Raw genomic sequence first — 23,781 nt, 5'->3', positions numbered from 1 at the left:
GACTAAAGGAACAGTGTATCAATAGTGGAGGTATTATTATTCACTTACATGCCGTGGATTACTGCGATGAAATAAATTTTCTCAATAAGTGAATGGTCGTTACTACCCGCTACAACATTAACAAGTACCGATTTGATTCTTATTACGGGCAGCTTTAAATTCCGGACACTCTCGTTTGTATGGGAAACATTTCACACGAAATGTTTCAATTTTAGCCGTCCAAAAGTTCTCATTTTCGAAGCTCGTTTTATTAGGTTTTTTTCCATAAATATCATTGCAAATTTATAATGCTCAACTACCTTAGACGTCTCTTAAGTGGTTGAACGATTTCAATTGATGATTTGACTGTTCCATTTATGATTATTATGAGCTGTCCGTAATTCGAATCAAAACGTCCGGAATATGAGGCAAAAGTGAGGGAGCGTCCGGAATAAGAATCATGAAAAGGCCACACGTTTTGATTTATTTAAAATTATTCAAGTTGCGGACGCGTATTCTTTACCCAACATCCAAAAGTTATGGGTTTCCGACGCTCGATAACGCTAAAAATCATACAGAATGATTCATTTTGTATGGTCCAAGCTGGGTTATACTGCACTGAGGCCTTAAGTGTTCGTAATATGAATCAAAACGGTACATTGATTGCTCTTCATGAATTTAGACGGTTAAATGAAATTCAATCGTATTTACTACCTCCACTATTGGTACATCTACCCTAATAAGACATTATCATATCAGTATGCAAGATGTCACCCACTCCCTCTTCCCTCAATGCCTTATGTGAATAATGGACGACCCCTTCTCTCTAGCGTCAACAGCATGCATCTGTGCGTGATTGGAGCCGGAGTGGTCGGACTGACCACGGCACTGGAATTGCAACGCGAATTTCGCAACGCCAATGTAACCATTCTGGCCGACCGTTTCGAGCAGGACACGTGCAGTGACGTGGCAGCTGGGTTGTTCCGACCCGGAACGAGTTTTTCCGGCCCGACGGAGGAAATTACGAGGTAAGTTATACTCGAGAAATCGGTGGATTTATATTTATAGGATGAAGTCCATATTAAAATTTGTCACCGGTATGTTACTTAACGTAAATTTATGTTAAGTCAAAAGTTTTGTCTTCGCATTTGACCTTGGCCAGGAAAATTTGTGGAAGAGGTTTCTATGAAAATGATTCGTTATAATAGTTAGCCTGAAGATCGAATTACAACGTACTATTTAAAACATAGTTTAGAATTTTTTCCCCTGTTTTGGAGCGTCTTGCTGGGTAGTGCTTCGAGAAGCCCAAGCAGGACGGTTCCGGTTTGCGTCGTCCGATAGAGTTTGTTGACGGTTTCGCGCGTGTTTTCGGTCGCCGGAGATTTTTTTTTTTTTTTCCCTTTGTTTTGAGCGTCTTGCTGGGTACGTATTTGGGAAGGCCCAAGCAAGACGGTTTATATTTCGGGACGCCAAGAAGTTTTGCTGTCAGTGTCGTTTTGTGTTCAGTCGAGAATGGATGGCCAACTGGTGAGTTCGTTTCATGGCTTATGATAACACATATTTTCTTGAAAGCGTAACTTTTATGTAATATTAAAAACAAACTTTGTATGGTTTGTCACTATAGGTGTCCGGCATTATGCTTTTTTTCTTATACAATTTGAATATACATATATTTTTCTCTTTTTTGACTTATTAAAATTATCCTTTGAATTGTTCGACATTGTGAATGTTGACGTATTTTCTAAAACTTCACCATATCGAGACAAAATGCACAGTAATACTCATATGTAATTTTTCAAACAAAACTATGTATGGTTCGTCACTACAAGTGTCGGCATTATTCCTGTTTCATATAAGTTAAATATATACATGTAATTTTCAGTTTTCGTCATTAATAAAAACGTCTTTGAATTGTTCGACATTATAGATGTTGACGTAATTTTTCCAAAAACTTCTCGAGACAAAAATACAAAAACTAGCTTTAATACAAGTCGTATATTTCCCCCTTGTCCATGGATCGCATCACCGACCAGAGGTGACTCCCAGATCTTTTCCTTCCTCACTAATAAACACCCTTCCCGTGGTGATTGTGGAGATGCAGAGGTATTCTCGGTCTCTAGAAGCAACAATCATTACACCCTAACATTCCTTCCCCATCCCAACTGACTGTAAGGACTTGGCCGGCGCGTTATTGATCAATAATATTAGATCTGCTAAAATTGCACTTCGAGAGAAGCGGAAACTCCCATCCCTTATTCATTTGGATCGTAGTGCAATTCTTACCAGTTCCGATCAATCACGGAGTAGCAACCATTGACATGTACAGTCAGTTTATGCTATGCTATGCTATGCTATGCAAAACACCCCTTTCTTTTTCCTTTATTTTTGTAATAAAAAAAACTTTGAATGGTTGGACACTACAAGTGTAGACTTCCGAAGGTTCACTTTATTCAACAAACTTTGGATGGTTCGTCACTGTAAGTGTCGGCATAAGAATAGGAGGTTAGGAATGTTTCATTTAGGTATTTGTTCAACAAACTTGAATGGTTCGTCACCCCAAGTGTCGGCATAATCTGTTTATATCTCACAAATAATTATTTATCATTGGTCTAATTGCTTATCAAAGTGAATCCTGTGACCCAACGATCCTCCCCATTAACAAAATCCCTCCCAGTAACCTTTGTGGAGATGCAGAGGCAAACACGGTCTCCAAATAGCAAAGGTTACACCACTAACATTCCTTCCCCTCAATCAAGCCAAACATATTGTAAGATCCTAAAATCACAATCATTTCTGTTAGGCAATAGAGTGAGTTAGTTATTTGTGGATTGTATTGAGCTTGATTGAGACTCATTGAGCACTCCAGTGAATGCCTATCTACCCAAATTGGGATTCCGATGTTGGATCATTGATTTTCAACTAAAGATAGGCTCCATAGACGACGCAAGAAGGACGTTTTCACTGGAAATGTCTACTCGAGTGGCAACGGTCCCTGCAATCGGAGTGACGTGATTGCCTTTAATCGGTTTATTTTCGATTTACACTTCTTCCGATTTTCCTTTCGAGTGGAGATTTTTCCTCGTCCCTTTGCACGTTTCACACGGTGCGACAGATTTTTCACATGATCCTGTTTCCGACTTTACTAATAGGTTCTGAAAATGAAGTTTTGAATAGTAGGACTTCCTTAGAAAGTTTTTTTTTGATCTCGAGAGCTTAACACTTCAGTTGTCGCGCTGTTGTATTTTGTACAACACTGGTGAAAAAACATGCATTGCGTTCACAACAGCAGCGTGGTGGTTCTGACGGTGGTCAACCACCTGAACTGAACTAGTTTTTCTTTAACTGTGGATTCTCGGATGGACCATTTTTTTTGTTAAACCGTGTTTTAGACGTAACCAGCATAACTGAATTCTCAGTGTGAAAAGTTAGAGAAACCAGAAAACCAGGTAGTGTGGGAAAATGTTCTTCCTAAAATGTTTAGCCATTCTTTGAGATTTTGATTCTGGCCTACTATAGATAAAGGACATCTTCAGCAGAGTATAGTTTGGCGAGTTCCTCAAATTTTGCAGCCCGCCATATGATTTATATGATTTGTAACTCTGGTGAACATGCCCTGTTCGTCGATAACATGGTCAAACTCAATGCCGTGAAATCGTCTTTCACTATTTGAGAACAGATCTTTCAGTATGTAGATAGCCACCATCCTAGCTTGAGTCTTGTATTCATAATGCCGTCGTATGAAGGGCCAAACCCGTAAGCAGAGACACTTACGCACTTACACTTACACACTTGTTCATTGAGTGATAAGGACCAAATGCGCTGAAGACACCGAAATGATACGACGCATAGTTTGTCTGCTACATCACTTTGTGTCTTGGTGCATTTTTTATGTCAAAATTCAACCTATCTGTAACTTTTGAATCAATAGTTTTCACACAACTTCTCCAATAGTTTTCGAAAATTGAGGTAATTTGTAGTTCGTCACAGAATAAATGAAAATAATCGGTTGAGAAACGGCGGAGATACAGCTCTCTGAAGTTGACCATTTTGTATGGGAAAACGGCTTTGGTGCATTTTATATGTCCGATACTGTATCCGATATCAGCATATATATTTTGCTTTAATTTAAGTAGCACGTTTTCCAGTAGTTCTTTCTGAAATTCTATTGATGATACTAGTCAATAACCTAGAGTTTAGTAATTTATTTTAGGTTTTCACAAAAAATCACACAGTTGTTGTTTATCGAATTCCGTTTTCTTTTTTGTGCAGGAATTACTTTATTATTTTTTCCAGAAATTCTTCCAAGAAACAAAAAATAGGAGTAATTCTCTCCTTGCAGAAAAATAAAGAGGAATCATTCGGAAACTCAGCAGAATCAGAAGAAAATTTAATCGAGAAATTACAAAAAGTAGCGTCTGTTCTGTTCAAAACAAAGAGTTCAGATTATGAATATAAGCTTTTGAAAAACTTCAGAGATATCGCCAAGGACTATTCAGAGTAGATCGCGAATACATGTCGCTTCGTCGAGTTATAAGGTACGAATGCCAAACGGCCAAACTGAAGAAAACTATAAGCACTTTTTACACTCCATGACAAGCATTTGCGCATCAAACTTACATGTCCAAGGTCATGAGCCTTAAAATTGATTTTCGTCCACACTGTTTTGGTTAAAATGATAGCTCGGCCCGCAATGCATTTTTGATGAGCCCCGGATAAGCATTCTGTAACACTTTCCCCGTGTGCCATGTGCACGGGCGGCGCTATGATGGTCCAATCGATAAATGGGTCTGTCATGAACAGAGAACACTAACAGCTTCAGATGACCTCTTTAGGTAGCTATAGGATACTGGGAGATGGAATTTTGCGGTCGATCAGTTGAATGACGGACTCAGCAGCTGGAGTGTTAGAGAGCAAGGTCGAATGGTGGTCGATGGTATGGGCCTGTGCCATGTTTCGATGCTTTAAAAGCATTTTCTGTAACCATGGCATGTTTTCCCCATGTGTGGACTGCAGATTTCATTAAAACACAATATGTCGTGTTACACTAACACAGAACATATGTGATAAACTTTCCATCCATCTAGCATCTTATTATCAGATGCCAAAATGTGTACCAACTAGTACTAATCTGTTTAGCATACCGCTGCTAGAGCAGATATTTTTTTCGACAAGGCATAGAACCGCAAGGTGCTACATCATCATCAAGAAACTTTCAGAGAGAAGCTAATCATTCTTGGTTTATTTTTTAACAAATATTTTCAGTTGGCATATTTTCCTGACAAATGGAAAAATGCCAAGGTTGTTCCAGTTATCATCCAATTTGCTTGATTTCAGCCATCAGTAACCTTTTTGAAAAGGTTATTATGAGCAGAATTACACTGTAAGCTCAAAGTACCCTTTAAAGGGTAAAAAGTACCCTCTTTGAGAGAAACTAGTTTAACTCATAAAAAGAGTAAAGGGCCTGTACTCATTAAAGAGTAAACTGCCTGTACGTCAAATCAACGAGTAAAATTTACCCTTTATCCTAAAGGAATTCGAGATGGAAAATGGGTAAAATATACTCTATTTCTGTTATTTTGAGATATAATGATTTAAAACCAATTCATGAAAATAAACAAGAGAAATAATAAACATTTAGCTATCACATACTTTATTAGAACTTAATTTAATCTATAAATACAATTATCATGCTGATTTGCACATTTCACCAAGGTCAATGTTTGAAGCGCTTCTTGTAGCATTGGTATGCCGGTTTTTACTAAACAATTACTGCATTCCGTGAAGGTATTTTTATGTAGCTCATTCGTGCTACAAAGACAAAATCACTTAGTTCGTAACGTAATAGATAGTATTATTTACCTTTAAACTTAGCAATATTTAGATGTTTGTTCCCTTGGCATTAGGAGATAGAACGGACAAAATAACAGCGTCCGCCAAAAACCCTCAAGACATTCTTCACCCATTAAAGAGTAAACCTCCGAAACTAATAAATGGATAAAATGTACCCTTTATCCAAAATTTGAAACTACCCCTTATTTTGACAGCTTCATATATCGGAAAATAATGGGTATTCTTTACTCCTTAAAGGGTAATGCCGGGTTTACAGTGTACGGTACACCCAACCACCCCGCGAAGTGACAGATAACGCAATTTTCACGTACCTACTTGCAACGTAAACAATGGGGCCATCCACCGCTGCCGGCACGATTTTTCACTATGGCAGATCGGAATTTTGTTTCGTTGTTGACGGATGCAAAACAACGAATGGAATGAAATGAAATAAGGGCGAGTCTGATGTTTTCGTTTTCCAATGAAAATAAATTTAATAAAATCACCAAGTTTAAGCACCAAATGAACTTCAGAGCACACAAATTCGTTCGGCGAAAAGATTAAATGACCTGTTAGGGTAACGGTCGTATTTTGGACCCCCTAAGGAAGTGATTTTACATTTTTGTCCCAATTAATTAATTGCACAGCGTAACCAAGTCAAATAACATACCAAAATGAAGAAAAAACTTCCTCTACGAGATAAAAATGCCCATACGGGCATGTAGGATCCAAAAGGCGTCGAAAATAATTGAATTGTGATGCACTGTTATTCATTGTTTTGGACACACCAATACATTTTGGACCCTCAAAGTATATATTTTGGACCCCCGACAATTTTTTATCGTTTGGCGACAAAGTCCACGGCACTGGTTGTATGATATGCTTGCCCATAGTCTAATCAATCGATTGACAATGGAAAAGCGAGGAAATTCTACGCTTTTAGTTCAGAAATTAGAAAAAAGTTTTTGTTTACATTTGAAAAATTTCTGACGTCTTCAATTTCTGTGTGTAACGTGTTGTAACGGTTGCATGGATGAACCGATTAAATTAAATTAATTTCAGATAAAATAAACACATTTTCCATGCACGCTTGATGCAAGTGCGGAATGATATTATCTTTCCAAATGGCATGCGGATTATATTGGTCTTTCGATTTAAACTGGAAAATTTGCAGGAAAATGGCCCAGGGGATCCAAAATATATAGAGGTCCAAAATATATTGGTTACCCTAGTGCTTTGTTTTGCGGGAAAGTAATCCATCAGAAATTACTCACAATACAGCCTAACTGATTTTGTGGATCGTTTTTATGCCCTCAAGAGAAATATTGTGGGCCTCGCGGCCGTGCGGTTAGTGTCGTCAGGCATTTAAGCGCATCGTGTCATGGGGTGTGGGTTCGATTCCCGCTTCTGCCATTGAAACTTTTCGTCAGGAATGTTTCTCGGCTGTGCTACTGGAGCATGCTTGTCCGTTGTCTAGTGCTAAGTTACAGTCTGTGCAGCTAAATGCCTGAAGACGGAGTCCTTGTCTTTTTATAAGAACGGGTTTCAATAAGATCGAATCAAGTCGAAAAGTGATATTTTTTTTATTTGCAGTTTTGTTTTCTATGCGGAAAAGTGTTCAATTTTCCTCATACGCACCACCAGAGGTCTAAGTTTCAATCAAATAAGCCTATGAACGATGACGCCATGCTGCAACTTCCAGCGAGAAGGAAACCTTTACTGCATACAGAAAATTGTATAAAAATGTATGAATACAGAAAAATGAACGATTTCGTTGCACATTTATTCACGCATTGTTCATCCGGTGAACTTTCGTGTTGGTGCGGATTTCATTTTATGTAATATTTAGATTTAGACCGGAAAAAAATCAACAAGAAAAGAAGACTGTGAATAAGTCCATTAGTGAACTACCCAGCTGTTCAAAAGCGGTAATGGCCGCCAAAAGTTAGCTTACTTTCTGGTAGGGATCCAACATATTGACGTTTGGCTTGGGTCCGTTCAATTGACTTGCCTACCGGTGTGATAAATTCACTCGGTCCAAGAATTTTGACACTTTAGAGGGTCACGCTTTTCAATGCTCCCCAAGAGTCAAATTTCTTGGACTGAGTAAATTTAGTGCACCGGTGGATAAGTCCATAGAGCTTAGTGACATTTGAAAACACGTAGACTAGCATACGCTCGTTATACACAGTTTGTTTTTGTTTTCCTCAAAGAAACTTGCACACGCTTTCCAGACTCATCAAAATGCATATGGAAATATTACCCAATTTGAAAAATTTACACCCGGATTCTGGGTGTTTTTCGAGACAGAGTGCATATTGTTTTCCTCTAAGGTTCACAACTACATCTACACTAGGACACCCATACCATTGGGCGTGATAACCACTATACCAAGCGACCCATGTGAAACGTCAGATCACTAGATCCCTTTTTTATAAAAATGGGCTAATTTTTGGTGATATTAGCGCTCGTAAAAAGCTGGATAGTTTATCCAATAAACTTATCTGATTAAAACATAGACATCTGGGGGTGACTATGAGAAAAAAAAGTGTTCAAATCCACAAAAAAATGTACTGCGAGTCAAAAGCTGGATATGATCTCAGATTGATTTCAGGCTTATAACTATAGTCAATTTCCCATAAATTAATGATCATCGTAAATATTTACGGGATGATTCAAATTTTACGTAACGAAGAAATTTGCCAATTTAAACACCCTTCCTCCCTGAAGTAACAGATTTTGTATGGAAAATTTCAATTTATTGTATGGACCGTAACACTACAAAAGACCCTTTCCCTCCCCCTGTTGTGTCATGTAATATTTGTGCGATCCCTAACAAATTTGGCTTGCTTTGAATTGCCAAGTGGTCAATAAATAATTTCATAAACAAAGGATCGGTTAGTATAAGCAACTTACAACATGCGGACCACATCACACCACTATTCAAAACTCGCTCATGGGCCATACAAAATCTTCCCGATGGCCGTACAAATCCTTTCAGAGAATCGTAATTTGGTAATCACTCATTTATAATTATACTACAAATGCCAAACAAAAATAGTAAAACTTTTTTTATGTCCATCAAGCATAATTCTAGTTTACGCCCTATTTTGAGCACACTCCGTGATTTCATTGAGTTTGACAGTACCACGGACCAAAATTTTTCGGTACACTGACGTTGTACTGCAGCTGTCATGATGCTCCCGGGTTGGGTACACCTCAGGGATGTCAAAAATTTGCGGATTACACAGGCCTCTCCGCCTGCGTGTAGTACATTGAAAAAAATAAAAATTTGTGGATATTTTTTCTTTGTACTTGTAAAAATGGAAGATTTTTCCTGATGGTTCCAAAACTCTACTAATAATATTCCCATACACTACCCAACATAAGTATGAAACCGCATCACCTACACACTTATTTTTTTTCTCGTTGTTCGGTATTTTTTTTTACCGGAAACGTACTGTAAATGAATATTTAACTGAAGTTTCGGTATTACAAACAAGATTTACCGAACACCCTTGAATATATTAGAAAATCAAAACAATATTCGTCCACTTTTACCGAAATCGTCGTTTTATTTACCGAAAAAACTGTAAATCGTTTAGATTCACCGTAGACTGTAATTTTTTACCGTACTTCAGTTCATAGTGCCACAATGCTTTACCGAACAAATTGTGATTTGATATTTTTGAGGCCGCCATTTTGATGTGCTAGTCAACATGATAGCATCGCATCCAATACCGTTTGATATTCTGTGTTGTGGTCATGGACACTGTTTTTTGAAAAAAATAAAACAACAACAGCAGGATGAGCGCCTGGAACTAGTTTTCCGTAAGTATGAGCTGATGGATTCTATTAAAAACCTATTTTTAAGGTCGAATAAAATATTTTCGTTGTAGTATTCAACTGCCCAATTACGGTTCCGGATAGAATCGTCACATTAACGGGCATAAGCACCCATGACGGAATCGGTGGCGCTTTTGTGCAAAAGCTCGCGTTCGAGTTGTTGGTGATACCGCTGGTGCACAGTGGGACGAAACTGAAAATTGACGGTCAAAACCTCTTAGAGGCGTTTTAGCCCATAGGTGTCTTCGGGACATTGTTTTGAATTAGCATCCCGAGTAATAATAAAAAATAATATTTATATTAGACTAAATAGGGCACCCGAGCAAAAATATTTTTTTGAAAATAAAATTTTTTGGGCGGTCATACTTCAGCAAAGTTTTAGTTCTTTTTATTTTCAACAGGTTTGCTGAACATACTTGATTTTTTTGACTTCGTTTTCACGGTTGAATTTTTAAATTTAACCTATTTTACCATAAAAATCAGTTTTTTGACCATTTCTATGCTCAATGTGCAATTTACGAACATGACATGTTCTACAACATTTTATATATTACAAAAATACACAAATTTTCTGAATATACCAAAGCTGTGAAATCTTCACATTTCAAGATATAATAAAATTATGTTAAAATTTATATAATTTTCGACCATTTTTCTAAGCAAGTTTCTTCTGAATCGGCACTTTTCGGCAGCCATATTTAGTATACTTCGATGCCTTATTATATCAGTTAAAGCCCCATGGCAACAGAATGATCGGGTCTCACAGGGCTTATTGATTTCAACCATTTTTTGAGAAGCATGGAATTTTATTTTGTCATCAGATAGTTTTTGACCTTTTGTACGCTCATAGTGCAATCAATTAACTTGGGATTTCTTATATCACAAATCTCAACAACTATGTCGAAGACATCAATATAAGCTGACAAGCTATCAAAAACAATGTTTTATTAAAATAAATACTATTTTTGAGAATTTACTTGGTAGGTTTCTCATGTATCAGCAATTTCGGACAAAAGTTTACTTCGGCCGGCACAACGAAATGGTTGAAAATGGTAATGGTTGAAAAATGAGAGGAATTGTGTTTAACAGGTGAAATTATGTTTTGCTCTCAATATTTTTTGCTTTTTATCATAAAATACATATGATCGGTGTTCAGACAGACTGGACCAGATGATATTTTGGTGTCATAGAGATATGTTGGTAACACGATTTTTGATTTTTCTGATGGTATTTTGATACAGACGTATCATCAAAAAGATAAGTTCCATTATCATAACAAATAATGCAAATGTTTTGATATTTTGAATGCCTGGCGTTTTCCTAAAATCAATAAAAACACTTGGTTTAGTCTGTTTGAACACCGACCATATTATTATTTGTTCTTAAGTTTTTCACGCACTGTGACCGAAGCCAAATTATCGTCGACAACTACGATTTGATGCTAAAATTGAGCAGTTTTAGTGTGTTAAAGGTGTTTTCTAATATGTTATTTTATGATATAACTAATACAGAGTATTGCACTGTGAGTATACAAAAGGTCAAAAAACTATTTAAGATCAAAATTTCAAGCTCGTCAAAAAAATGGTTGAAATCAATAAGCCCTGTGAGACCCGATCATTCTGTTGCCATGGGGCTTTAACTGATATAATAAGGCATCAAAGTATACTAAATATGGCTGCCGAAAAGTGCCGATTCAGAAGAAACTTGCTTAGAAAAATGGTCGAAAATTATAAAAATTTTAACATAATTTCATTATATCTTGAAATGTGAAGATTTCACAGCTTTGGTATATTTAGCAAATTTGTGTATTTTTGTAATATATAAAATGTTGTAGAACATGTCATGTTCGTAAATTGCACATTGAGCATAAAAATGGTCAAAAAACTGATTTTTATGGTAAAATAGGTTAAATTTAAAAATTCAACCGTGAAAACGAAGTCAAAAAATCAAGTATGTTCAGCAAACCTGTTGAAAATAAAAAGAACTAAAACTTTGCTGAAGTATGACCGCCCAAAAAAATTTTTTTTCAAAAAAAATATTTTTGCTCGGGTGCCTTATTTAGTCTAATATAAATATTATTTTTTATTATTACTCGGGATGCTAATTCAAAACAATGTCCCGAAGACACCTATGGGCTAAAACGCCTCTAAGAGGTTTTGACCGTCAATTTTCAGTTTCGTCCCACTGTGTGGTGGTTTCCTATCTTCATAAGCAGACAAGCAGTTCATCTTCGTACGGTTTTAAGACGAAAACGCGAAATAAATCGATGCACATTTGCTATCAATATGAAATTTATTGTTTTTATTTTGTTTTGATCATCTTATTCTATTCCGTCTGCCTGCTGCTACGAACAATGCGTTCGGTAGTTTATTTTACAATTCGTTCGGTAATAATTTACGAGCATACTGTAATTTTTTTGACAGCTGCGTGTCGATTGAAATAACAGATTGTTCGGTAATCCTTAACTTTACCGGAAGCATTACCGAGCGCTCAGCGGTTTATATTTCGGTAAAAAAATTACCGGAGTCGGTGATATTTTCTAAGTGTGTAGTATTGCAACACCCCAGTTGAATATTGCACCACTCCCTAAAAAGTTTAGCATCACCTAAGACTATAATATTTATAATGTTCTATCCCGAAATCCCTTTTTTTCTTTATTAGTATCATTTCAAACATTACATTCATTTATTATATCTAGGTGTTCTGTGTTATTAGACAACACTATCATCCTAATTTGATAAAACAAATTTAAGATTTTATTAACAACATATTACGTTTCATTTGCCGTAGCTGTAGCAGTTCAGATTTTTTACAGATGAGTTGATTTCACCTGCTCAAAAGAGAAAATACACGTTTTTAATTTACTTAACCTAAACATATAACGCATTAATCGTGGCAATAGAAGATTGTAACGATTTTTGCCCGAAATTATTTATTATTTTTTTGACATTTGTTCAAATGTCACAAAATCGGATATTCTATGTAACTCATTGGTACTATACCAGGGAGGAAGCTTCAGAGTAATTTTCAAAATTTTAGTTTGAATTCTCTGCAAAGCTTTCTTCATGGTATTACAACAGCTAGTCCATATTGGTACAGCATACAACATGGCTGGCCTGAAAATTTGTTTGAATACCGTCGATGGGGGTGACAATGGGTCTAGGGAGTGAGATTGGGTCAAAACGGAAAAATATGATTTATGCAATATTTCAGCTAATAACGCTGATATTACTAAAGTTCATAATTTATATGTTAGGGAACATATTATTACACGTAATTCATCACAATATACATTTTTGGAAAAAGTAGTTTTTGTTTACTATATCAATAAACTTGTATGTTGACACTAGATAAAATTTACAACCTCCTGTGCCAAGTATCACGCATGTACTTTAACCTCTACCGTTATATTAGTAGAAGGTAGAAAGTCTTTTCATTACAGTTCACACTTATTTTCCGGAATATATTTGATTTTTCCACAAAACTTTCATTTTTTTCGGTACGTTGTCTAAAACATCAAAAATGGAGGTGAGATTGGGTCAAGCAAGTACGATAGTAAATTAAATTGCAAGTCCACTTTTTTAACATTTTACGGTGTCGAGTGTTTTCTTTTTTCATTAATATTTGTTTATTCTTTCTAAATACAGCATCTCAAAACATCAAGCAAGTCTACTTGAGTAGTCCGTGTTATTCAATACAATGCAACGCATTTTGACAACTTCTCAAACCAGCAACTGTGTTTCGTGCGCAGCTACATCGTAAAATTTCATCAAATGGATTTATTTTTTGGAATTTAATTATTTATCAGTATTTTCATATTATAGAAACATCTCACGGAAGTTCAAATGCGTTGGATCGCTGAAATATTGGGATTATGACGTCAACATCTGCCTGAAATGTCTTGATCGAGGAATGTCGCACCGAAATTTAACTATTTGCCAAGGTTTAAAATAATCACTGTTTCGGTACACCTTCGGGGAAACTGAACAGGCTTTATGGCAATGGGGATGAGACTTTGAAGACAATTTGAGGAAAAAAAAACAAGAAAATTTATGTAAACTTGACGATAAATGTTAGGTTTACATGTTTTTTCTCATAGATCTTCAATTTTTTGGTTTAATCGTCCTTTTAAGTGGGTTTATAATACCTGTGAAACATCTTAGATATCTTTTTGTTTTGTTTGCGTCGTATTTCATCAATATTTTTCAGCTGTGAATGGGTTTGCAATCATATATTAAAAAAGTTATTTCAATTACAGTGACCCAATGTCACCCCCTCTATGGGGTGAGATTGGGTCATTTTTCTTTCACTTGTGGTACCGCTGTGAATAAATATTTGTCTTTAATTTTTTGTACAGTTGTTAATGTTTGATGGTACATACACATCAAATTTGAAGTTAATTGGAGTTAAATTGCGATAGTTATTCAAAAAATAAATCGTACATATACCTTTTTGACCCATTCTCACCCCCAAAGACGGTATCAAAAGCTTGTTCTCAAGACAATGTTTTGATTTTCTATTAATAAGGGGATAGAGAGATTTTACATATTTGTTACATTTGGCTTGAATGCCCTCCATGTGATTTTTGAAAGTTAAATTCTTATCTAGTATGAACCCTTGGTACTGAACTTCATCTGATCAATTTATTGAAACCCCTCTCATCGTGACAACATGTCTAGTAGAAGGCTTGAAGCTAAAAGCTAAAGAGCTTTTGGTTTATGTGGGAATATTATTAGTTGAGTTTTGGAAGCATTACAATTTCGGAATCCTTACTTTCTACAAAGTTCTGGTCCTCAGCAAAGTTGTTCATATCCTTGAAAGCACTGTTTAGTTAGAAATTTGACCGCTACGTGGCGTTAGTGTGCATGTAAATTTGGTCATATTTCAGAAGACTCTAGCACAAGATTCCGCCCACCTTTAAATATTATATCTGCAGCAACATTGTTTAGAAGCTTGAAAGGAATTTGAGACTGATTGATGATCAATTTTCCCGCGACGTCGCGCTTGTGTGTGTGAGTGTACATTTGGTCATAATCTAGAAGGCTCTAGCTCATCATCCTGGCCACCTAGAAAAGTCATGTCTGGGCTGGGCATGGCGTACCACTAGTACCTCGCGTACCTGCAGGAATAAAATAGACCTTTTTGTGCGGTCCTTAGCCTCTTGCCCAGCAACTCCTATCCCTACCTCCTTGTGGTAATGGCCGGGGTACGAGTAACCTTGGGGAAGATCGGGTAACCAACCCCCGGTGGGAACTTTGGTCGTATGCTGACAGGGAAGGGGGGGTTTGCTTTTGCTTTTCCTTTTGCAAACCTGGAGCGTCTGTACTCCATGTTAGGAGCGGCTCACAACAGCGTCTGTTCCCCATGTCAGGGGCGGCTGCCAGATAAGGACTCTAAGCTAAACTGCGCACTTTGGCCCTCCGAATATTTAGGGGGAATGGTCCTCCGGAAATCTAGGGGGTTGGTGTCAGGCCCTGCAAGCCAGCCGTAAAAACACATCAGCACAGGAACGTCAACGAAAGAATACGGACCGGAACAATCGGCAAAGACCACAGCGACGAAAATGAACTAGCGATTGGAAACTCGGTACGTGGAACTGCAAATCTCTCAACTTCATTGGAAGTACTCGCATACTCTCCGATGTACTGAAGACCCGCGGTTTCGAAATCGTAGCGCTGCAGGAGGTGTGCTGGACAGGAGCATTGGTGCGAACGTTTAGAGATAATCATACCATCTACCAGAGCTGCGGCAACACACGCGAGCTGGGAACAGCTTTCATAGTGATGGGTGATATGCCAAGGCGCGTGATCGGGTGGTGGCCGATCAATGAACGAATGTGCAAGTTAAGAATCAAAGGCCGATTCTTTAACTTCAGCATAATCAACGTGCATAGCCCTCACTCCGGAAGCACTGATGATGACAAGGACGCATTTTACGCGCAGCTCGAACGCGAGTACGACCGCTGCCCAAGCCACGATGTCAAGATCATCATAGGAGGTTTGAACGCTCAGGTTGGCCAGGAGGAGGAGTGCAGACCGACGATCGGAAAGTTCAGCGCCCACCGGCTGACGAACGAGAACGGCCTACGACTAAAAGATTTTGCCGCCTCTAAGCACCTATTTCCAGCACAGCCTCCCGCATCGGTACACCTGGAGCAGACAGAATCGCAAATCGACCACGTTTTGATCTATCCCCGACATAACCGACGTCAGAACCTATCGTGGCGCTAACATCGACTCCGACCACTACCTGGTGATGGTGAAACTGCGCCCAAAACTATCCGTCATCAATGATGTACGGTACCGACGCCTGCCCCGGTACAATCTCGAGCGGCTGAAACAACCGAATGTCGCCAATGCGTACGCGCAGCATCTTGAGGCAGCGTTGCCGGATGAGGGCGGGCTCGATAGGGCCCCTCTTGAGGACTGCTGGAGGACAGTCAAAGCAGCCATTAACGACGCTGCCGAAAGCATTGTCGGATATGTGGAACGGAGCTCAAGAAACGATTGGTTCGACGAGGAGTTCCGGAAGGTTTTGGAGGAGAAGAATGCAGCGCGGGCTGCAATGCTGCAGCATGGTACTTGGCAATACGGGGACAGAATGAAGCGAAAACAGCAAACCCGCCTATTCTGGGAGAAAAAGTTGCTGTACCGTTCTCAAGAAACGCGGAAGTTCTATCAGAAACTTAACACATCCCGCAAAGGCTTCGTACCGCGAGTTGAATGTGCCGGGATGAAGGATGGGAGCATCTTGACGGACGGACGCGAGATGATTGAAAGGTAGGAGCAGCAATACGATGAACACCTGAATGGCGCAGAGGAGGAAGACCAAAGCAGCAGGGGGAATGACTTTATCAATACGGCGGATGAGGGAGGCGTGCTAACTCCCACAACAAGTGAAGTTAAGGATGCTATCAAACTGCTCAAGAACAATGAAGCAGCTGGAAAGGATGGTATTGGAGCGGAACTTATTAAATGGGCTCGGACAGGTTGGTTACTTGTCTGCACCGATTGATAGCCAGAACAACTACTGGATAAATGGAAGGAGGGATTGATATACCCTATATACAAAAAAGGTGACAAGCTAGAGTGTGAGAACAATCGAACGATTACAAAATCTTTATGTTGTGGCAGATCCTCCAAAAGTGTCGAGAATATCGAGTCCCAACGCACCTACTATTCGTCGATTTCAAAGCGGCCTAGGATACCATCGACCGCGAATAGCTATGGAAAATTATGGATGAGAATGGTTTTCCCGGAAAACTGACTGCGCTAGAAGGAGTTATGAAACGGGCGGGCTTCAATAAATCCAGCCAGTTCATCTGCTTCGCTGACGAGGTGGACATTGTCGGAAGAACGTTCCAGATGGTTGCTGAACAGTATACCAGGCTGAAACGTGAAGCAGAGCGGGTTGGATTGAGGGTAAATACGTCGAAGACGAAATATCTTCTGGCAGGAGGAACCGAGCGCGATAGAGCTTGTATTAGTAGACGCGTAATGATCGACGGAGACGAGTTCGAGGTGGGGGACGAATTTGTCTACCTCGGATCATTGGTAACGTCGGATAACAACTGCAGCAGAGAGATTCGAAGACGTATTATTACCGGAAGTCGTGCTTACTACGGACTCCACAAGACCTAGTGGTCTGGTAAACGGTAAACTTCACTTCTGTACTAAGTGTACCATGTACAAGACGCTGATAAGACCGGTAGTCCTCTACGGGCATGAGACGTGGACAATGCTCGAAGAGGACCTGCAAGCGCTAGGAGTTTTTGAACGACGTATGCTTAGGACGATCTTTGGTAAAGTATGTGAGAACGGCGTAGAAGAAGAATGAATAACGAATCTGTTCATGTAGTACAGAAAAATGCTACCACAACCTTGATACCTTTTGCGTGATTGCGTTCTTGCGTTCATTGCTCACGATCACCCGAACACAAACCCTGTAGAGGGCATCGCATCTTTTTATTTTGACATGGATTCACGCATCAGATTCCCTGTGATATTTTTACGATAATGTCATGGTTAATTCTATCAATACTATCGTACCTTAGTTTGTTATCTATCTATTATGATCATAATCCAACCAGTTATTTACAAAAATTAACATTGTACGGGAAAAGAACGGCTGTGAACAGACTCTGCTCATCCAGCAATCACGCTCTATTTACATTTGCTTTGTTCTGGTTCTCCGAAGAACAAGAATCTGTGATCAAATCTGTCATTGTAGGTTCGTGAGTATGCCGGACAACAATTCCGCAAAGATGGTGTTCACTTTGAATCCGGTATGTAGATGTGAGATGTAGGTATGTGAGATTGCCGGACAACAATTCCGCAAAGATGGTGTTCACTTTGAATCCGGCCGGTACAAGACGAAGAGGAGCGTAACGAGCTAGGTGGTTTGACAAAGTGGAGCAGGATCATGGAAGTATGGAGCGATCGAGAAACTGGAGGAGCAGCCATGGACCGAGTTAGTTGGCGTAACATTGCAATCAGCTGGTCAGGTTACTCGTTTGTCGGAAGAACGATAAGCAATTTAACATATACACTAAAACCTCAATTTACGAAGTCTGTTTTTACGCTATCTCAATTTACGTCACTTTGTTTACGAAGTGAACTCAATTTACGTCACTTTTTTACGCAGTGCGTAAATTGAGTTTAGACAATTATGTGGGAAATTATTGACCTCCGGTAGGGAAAACCGTACCGCTGACCGACGCCATTTTGGAATCCAAGATGGCGACCTCTGGTTTGGAAAAATCGTTGGAAACTGATGCATTATAGGTATTTCCGGAACAGGCACGACGAGGGGATGACGAAAATCGATGTCCGACGCCATTTTTAAATTTAATTCACCAAAACATCAATGAACGAAGTCTGTTTTTACGCAAACTTAATTGACGTCACTTGTTTAACGAAGTAAATTCATAAACATCAGTACAGATCAGTACATTGATCCATATGTATATATTTAGGCGAAGTAAGCCGTCATTGAAATTTGTACTGGGCATCGATGATTGTGGTCAATCCATCTCACGATTGCGAATTAAAGAAAATCACTTGGTTTTGCACTGACATTGCTGAAAATGTATCAGCATACTTTCTGTATGTAAGCGCAAGTAGTGACACTTTTATAAATCAATACAGTGATACCTCCATGAGTCGATGTTCCATGACTCGATATCGACTCATGGAACCATACTAAAAACAAAATTCTATGGTTGCTATGATGGTCCCTAGAAGTAGCTTTCCAAAGGATTGCTGTTCCATGACTCGATATTTCCATGAGTCGATGGTCCCTTCGATATCGACTCATGAAGGTTTCAGTGTATTACTTAAGATGACTGAGTTTTATCACTTTGAAATTGCAATCTGCAAAATAAACATGGCTACCAAAACGAATGACGGACTCTTAGCCTTAAAAGTTTAGATTTTATGCTATAAATAAGTAGCATCAATGTAAAACTACTTACGTTTGTAGAAACTCAGGCCTATATATCATGGAGTCCTTGGAAATACAAAAACATCTACACAACTCAACACAACACTTCATTTGCTAACATGGATAGTAAGAGGCCTTTGCCATATTGAAGAACTTTTCATTGGTTGATTGATGATTGGTTACGCTTGTATATCCTAATGCCCATATTCGATAGAGATCTAGAACATCCACACATATTAATACACATATCACCGTTTATCCACAGGAATAGTTAGAAGCCTTTGGAGTATTTGAAAACTATCTTCTAATCACTTATTATGGCCGTAGATCCCAAGGCCTATATTCAATGGAGTCCTTGGAGGACCTAGGACATCGGCACAAATTATTGCAATACACCGTTTACTCACATGGATGGTTAGGGACCTGTGGAGTATTTGAAAACTAACCTCTAATCTCTTATTTCGGTCGTAGATCCCAAGGCCTATATTCAATGAAGTCCTTGGAGGACCTAGGACATCGGCACAAATTATTGCAATACACCGTTTACTCACATGGATGGTTAGGGGCCTGTGGAGTATTTGAAAACTAACTTTTAATCGCTTATTTCGGTCGTAGATCCCAAAGCCTATATTCAATGAAGTCCTTGGAGTACCTAGGACATCGGCACAAATTATTGCAATACACCGTTTACTCACATGGATGGTTAGGGGCCTGTGGAGTATTTGAAAACTAACCTTTAATCTCTTATTTCGGTCGTAGATCCCAAGGCCTATATTCAATGAAGTCCTTGGAGGACCTAGGACATCGGCACAAATTATTGCAATACACCGTTTACTCACATGGATGGTTAGGGGCCTGTGGAGTATTTGAAAACTAACTTTTAATCGCTTATTTCGGTCGTAGATCCCAAAGCCTATATTCAATGAAGTCCTTGGAGTACCTAGGACATCGGCACAAATTATTGCAATACACCGTTTACTCACATGGATGGTTAGGGGCCTGTGGAGTATTTGAAAACTAACTTTTAATCGCTTATTTCGGTCGTAGATCCCAAAGCCTATATTCAATGAAGTCCTTGGAGTACCTAGGACATCGGCACAAATTATTGCAATACACCGTTTACTCACATGGATGGTTAGGGGCCTGTGGAGTATTTGAAAACTAACCTTTAATCTCTTATTTCGGTCGTAGATCCCAAGGCCTATATTCAATGAAGTCCTTGGAGGACCTAGGACATCGGCACAAATTATTGCAATACACCGTTTACTCACATGGATGGTTAGGGACCTGTGGAGTATTTGAAAACTAACCTCTATTCTCTTATTTCGGTCGTACATCCCAAGGCCTATATTTAATGGAGTCCTTGGAGGACCTAGGATATCCGCACAAGTTATAAAAATACTCATTTTACTACTATGAATTGATAAGGGTCTGGGCCATATAAAAAAACATCAAATGATCGCTAAATATACCAGTACATTGCAGGTAAATATTCCAGGAAGTTTTTGGATGAACTAGGACACCTGTTGTACTCACAGTTACCAATACTTGGATTTGACAATACAAACGCTCCTTAAAAATATAACAATCTTCTAGGATCCAGTATTGTGAGACATTCTTCTACATAGAAATGGTAAAATGATCTCCGTTAACTCATGTTGAATTATATGCCCAAACTCCAAAGAGTTCTTGGAAGACATTAACTTGCACACATTCTAGCCTGATTAAGAACCCAATGTATTAATAATATGTTAATGATACTAAAAGAGCACATTTTTCTAAATAATGTAAATTAATTTCATACAAGTAGACTCCAAACGACAAAACCTCGTTTTACGAACTGAGCTCCCTCGTTTTACGCACTGATTCAATTTACGCACCCCCGATCTAGTTCGGTTACAGTGTAATCCTAACTAGGGTGTCGTGCCATTACTCTATGGTCCAGGAATCAGTTTTACGCGGAAAATGCATTTTGAGCTTTAGAATGAAACATTAGACAAAAACGGTCTTCTACAAAGTTGTTTGTATTAGTTAAGCCCTTTGTTTATTGAAAATTAGGGTGGACCACATTTTCATAGAAATTGTGTAACTAACTTTCTTATTTGTAGAAATTGTATTATACATGCTTCAGCAAAAATATAGACCATTCAATTTCAAGCAACTTTGCAAAAAAAAGTTTTTTTGTATCTCTTAAATTGACCGATTTAGAGCTTTTTTCCTGCAGTGTTATAGGGTGGTCCGAACAAAACTGGTTTTCTGGCTCTAGAGTTTTCAATTCAAATTTCTCATCAAAGTAGTCTATGAAACACTTTTAGAACTTTGAAAAATGTGTAATTTGGTGAGTGAAGAAACTCGCTATCTCCTTCTGTTTAGGAGTTATTGTTGTTTTTCTCTCAAAAACATGCCTACTTTGGTTGTGAATATCTCTGATTGGGGCAAACATAAAAAATATCTTTTGACGGCATTCGAAAGACAAAACAAAATTGTATATTATATCAAAAAATTACAGATGTTTTATTTTTGTAACTCTAATAAAACGTCTTGAAAATCAATCTTTTTTTATCACAAAAACTTTAACAACTTTTGAACTAAAATAGATATCAACAATCTTTTTGCATAAAAATTTGCGTTTTGTTTAGTTCTAAAAGTCGTTCATAGACGACTTTGACGAGAAAATAATATTAAAAAAACTAGAGTTGAAAAACGTATTTTTGTTGGATCACCCTGCGATGATTGGGAAAAAATGCTCTAGATTGGTCAAATTTTAAGCTACATGAAAACTTTTTTTTGGCAAAGTTGATCAAAATTTCAAGTTCTACCGCTTTGCCTAAGAGCATATACCAGTATTTTTGCAAATAAAAAAATGATATGTGTGATATTGTGGACCACCCTAGTTTCAAATGACACAGTATGAAAGCTTACATTTTTAGAAACAATATTGTAGAAGATCATTTTTGTCCAAAATTTCATTTTGATGCTCAAAATGCAAAATAATAAAGAAATAAATACCGTAAAACGGGGTAACTTTGATAATGCGGGTAACTTTGATAGTGCGAGACCCACAACATATCAAACGAAATAACGAAGTTTCTGTTAATCAGTTAAGTAAAACGAATGCAAAAGTAAAGAGTATTAGTATGACACTTCATGTCAAAGCTATTTTCATTGGAATCAAGTGCATTTGAGGCTTTTTATACGAATATTAAAAATTGACACAATTTTAGCATTTTCGAAACGCTTACAAACAATATGTTCTACGATCAATATTTGATGTAGTTTTGAATAGTTGGTCACTTATCTTTGACAGCCTAGTTATCATAGAACTTAAATACGGTCTCAAATCTCTTAGCGAATAGCATTTTCACAAACTGGGACCATTTTTGTAATCTAAGTCAGAAATTTCCCTATAACGTTAAACGCCTAGAGGTATGCAATACCCTACAAATGTTCGTTATTTATTCAATTTTGTTCGATTTATACTCCATTATCAAAGTTACCCCAAAACAGAAAACCGACTTTCGATTATATGAAATATTATATATCCATTCATAATAAATCTTTTGGAAATCTATCGACTGCAATCGATAGCTAGGATGCCAGTACTTGTTTTAAAAATATAAATTATTATTCTTTGAAACAGCATGCATAAATATACAAGTTTTCTCCGAAAAAACTATCAAAGTTACCCCGTTTTACGGTACTATGAAAATCTTCAAAACAGTTTTAGAGCCCTATCTTTCTTATTTCAGATTTCTCGTCAAAGCGGTCTATGAACGACTTTAAGAACTTAACAAAACGCAAATTTTCATGCAAAAATATTGATGATATCTATTTTAGTTCAAAAGTTATTAAAGTTTTTGTGCTTAAAATCCTTTGTTTTTCAAGGCATTTTATTAGAGTTACAAAAATAACACATTTGTAATTTTTTTTATGTAACATACAATTTTATTTTGTCTTTCGAATGCCGTCAAAAGATATTTTTTATGTTTTCCCCAATCAGAGATATTCACAATCAAAGTAGGCATGTTTTTGAAAGAAAAACAACAATAACTCCTAAACGGAAGGAGATAGCGAGTTTTTTCACTCACCAAATTACGCATTTTTCAAAGTTCTAACAGTGTTTCATAGACTACATTGATGAGAAATTTGAATTGAAAACTCTAGAGCCAGAAAACCAGTTTTGTTCGGACCACCCTATGTCACTGCAGGAAAAAAGCTCTAAATCGGTCAATTTAAGAGATACAAAAAAACTTTTCTTGGCAAAGTTGCTTGAAATTGAATGGTATATAACTTTGCTGAAGCATGTATAATATAATTTCTACAAATAAGAAAGTTAGTTACACAATTTCTATGAAAATGTGGTCCACCCTAATTTTCAATAAAACCAAACAAAGGGCTTAACTAATACAAACAACTTTGTAGAAGACCGTTTTTGTCTAATGTTTCATTCTAAAGCTCAAAATGCATCTTTCCGCGTAAAACTGATTCCTGGACCACTGTGCATTGCAGGCCGCGTCACTGGGTCAGATCGGGTATAAATGATCCCAACATTCTTTTAAATCAATTATACCCAACTTCTTAGAAATAATCTGGACCATCTAAATGACAGGTTTTGTGACTTATTTATGAACCATTTTTTTCGAAATTAGGAAATTTCGAACTAAGAGAAAATGGTAAACTATTCTT

General features: G+C 37.7%; 1 protein-coding gene across 1 annotated transcript in view; it reads left to right on the top strand.

Moving 5' to 3' along the window:
* LOC5576648 (D-aspartate oxidase) overlaps nucleotides 1-23,781 on the top strand; it is a 117,426-nt gene that overhangs the window by 6,765 nt on the left and 86,880 nt on the right. The window contains exon 2 of the mRNA XM_001662754.2: nucleotides 810-1,007. Within this exon, the coding sequence (XP_001662804.1) occupies nucleotides 820-1,007 (188 nt within the window). The 5' untranslated portion in view covers nucleotides 810-819. The remainder of the gene's footprint in view (nucleotides 1-809; nucleotides 1,008-23,781) is intronic.

Source organism: Aedes aegypti, chromosome 2, assembly GCF_002204515.2.
Source record: "Aedes aegypti strain LVP_AGWG chromosome 2, AaegL5.0 Primary Assembly, whole genome shotgun sequence".
Classification (NCBI taxonomy): domain Eukaryota; kingdom Metazoa; phylum Arthropoda; class Insecta; order Diptera; family Culicidae; genus Aedes; species Aedes aegypti.
Note: the sequence above shows the minus strand (reverse complement) of the source record. Positions and strands in the feature narration are given on the sequence as shown.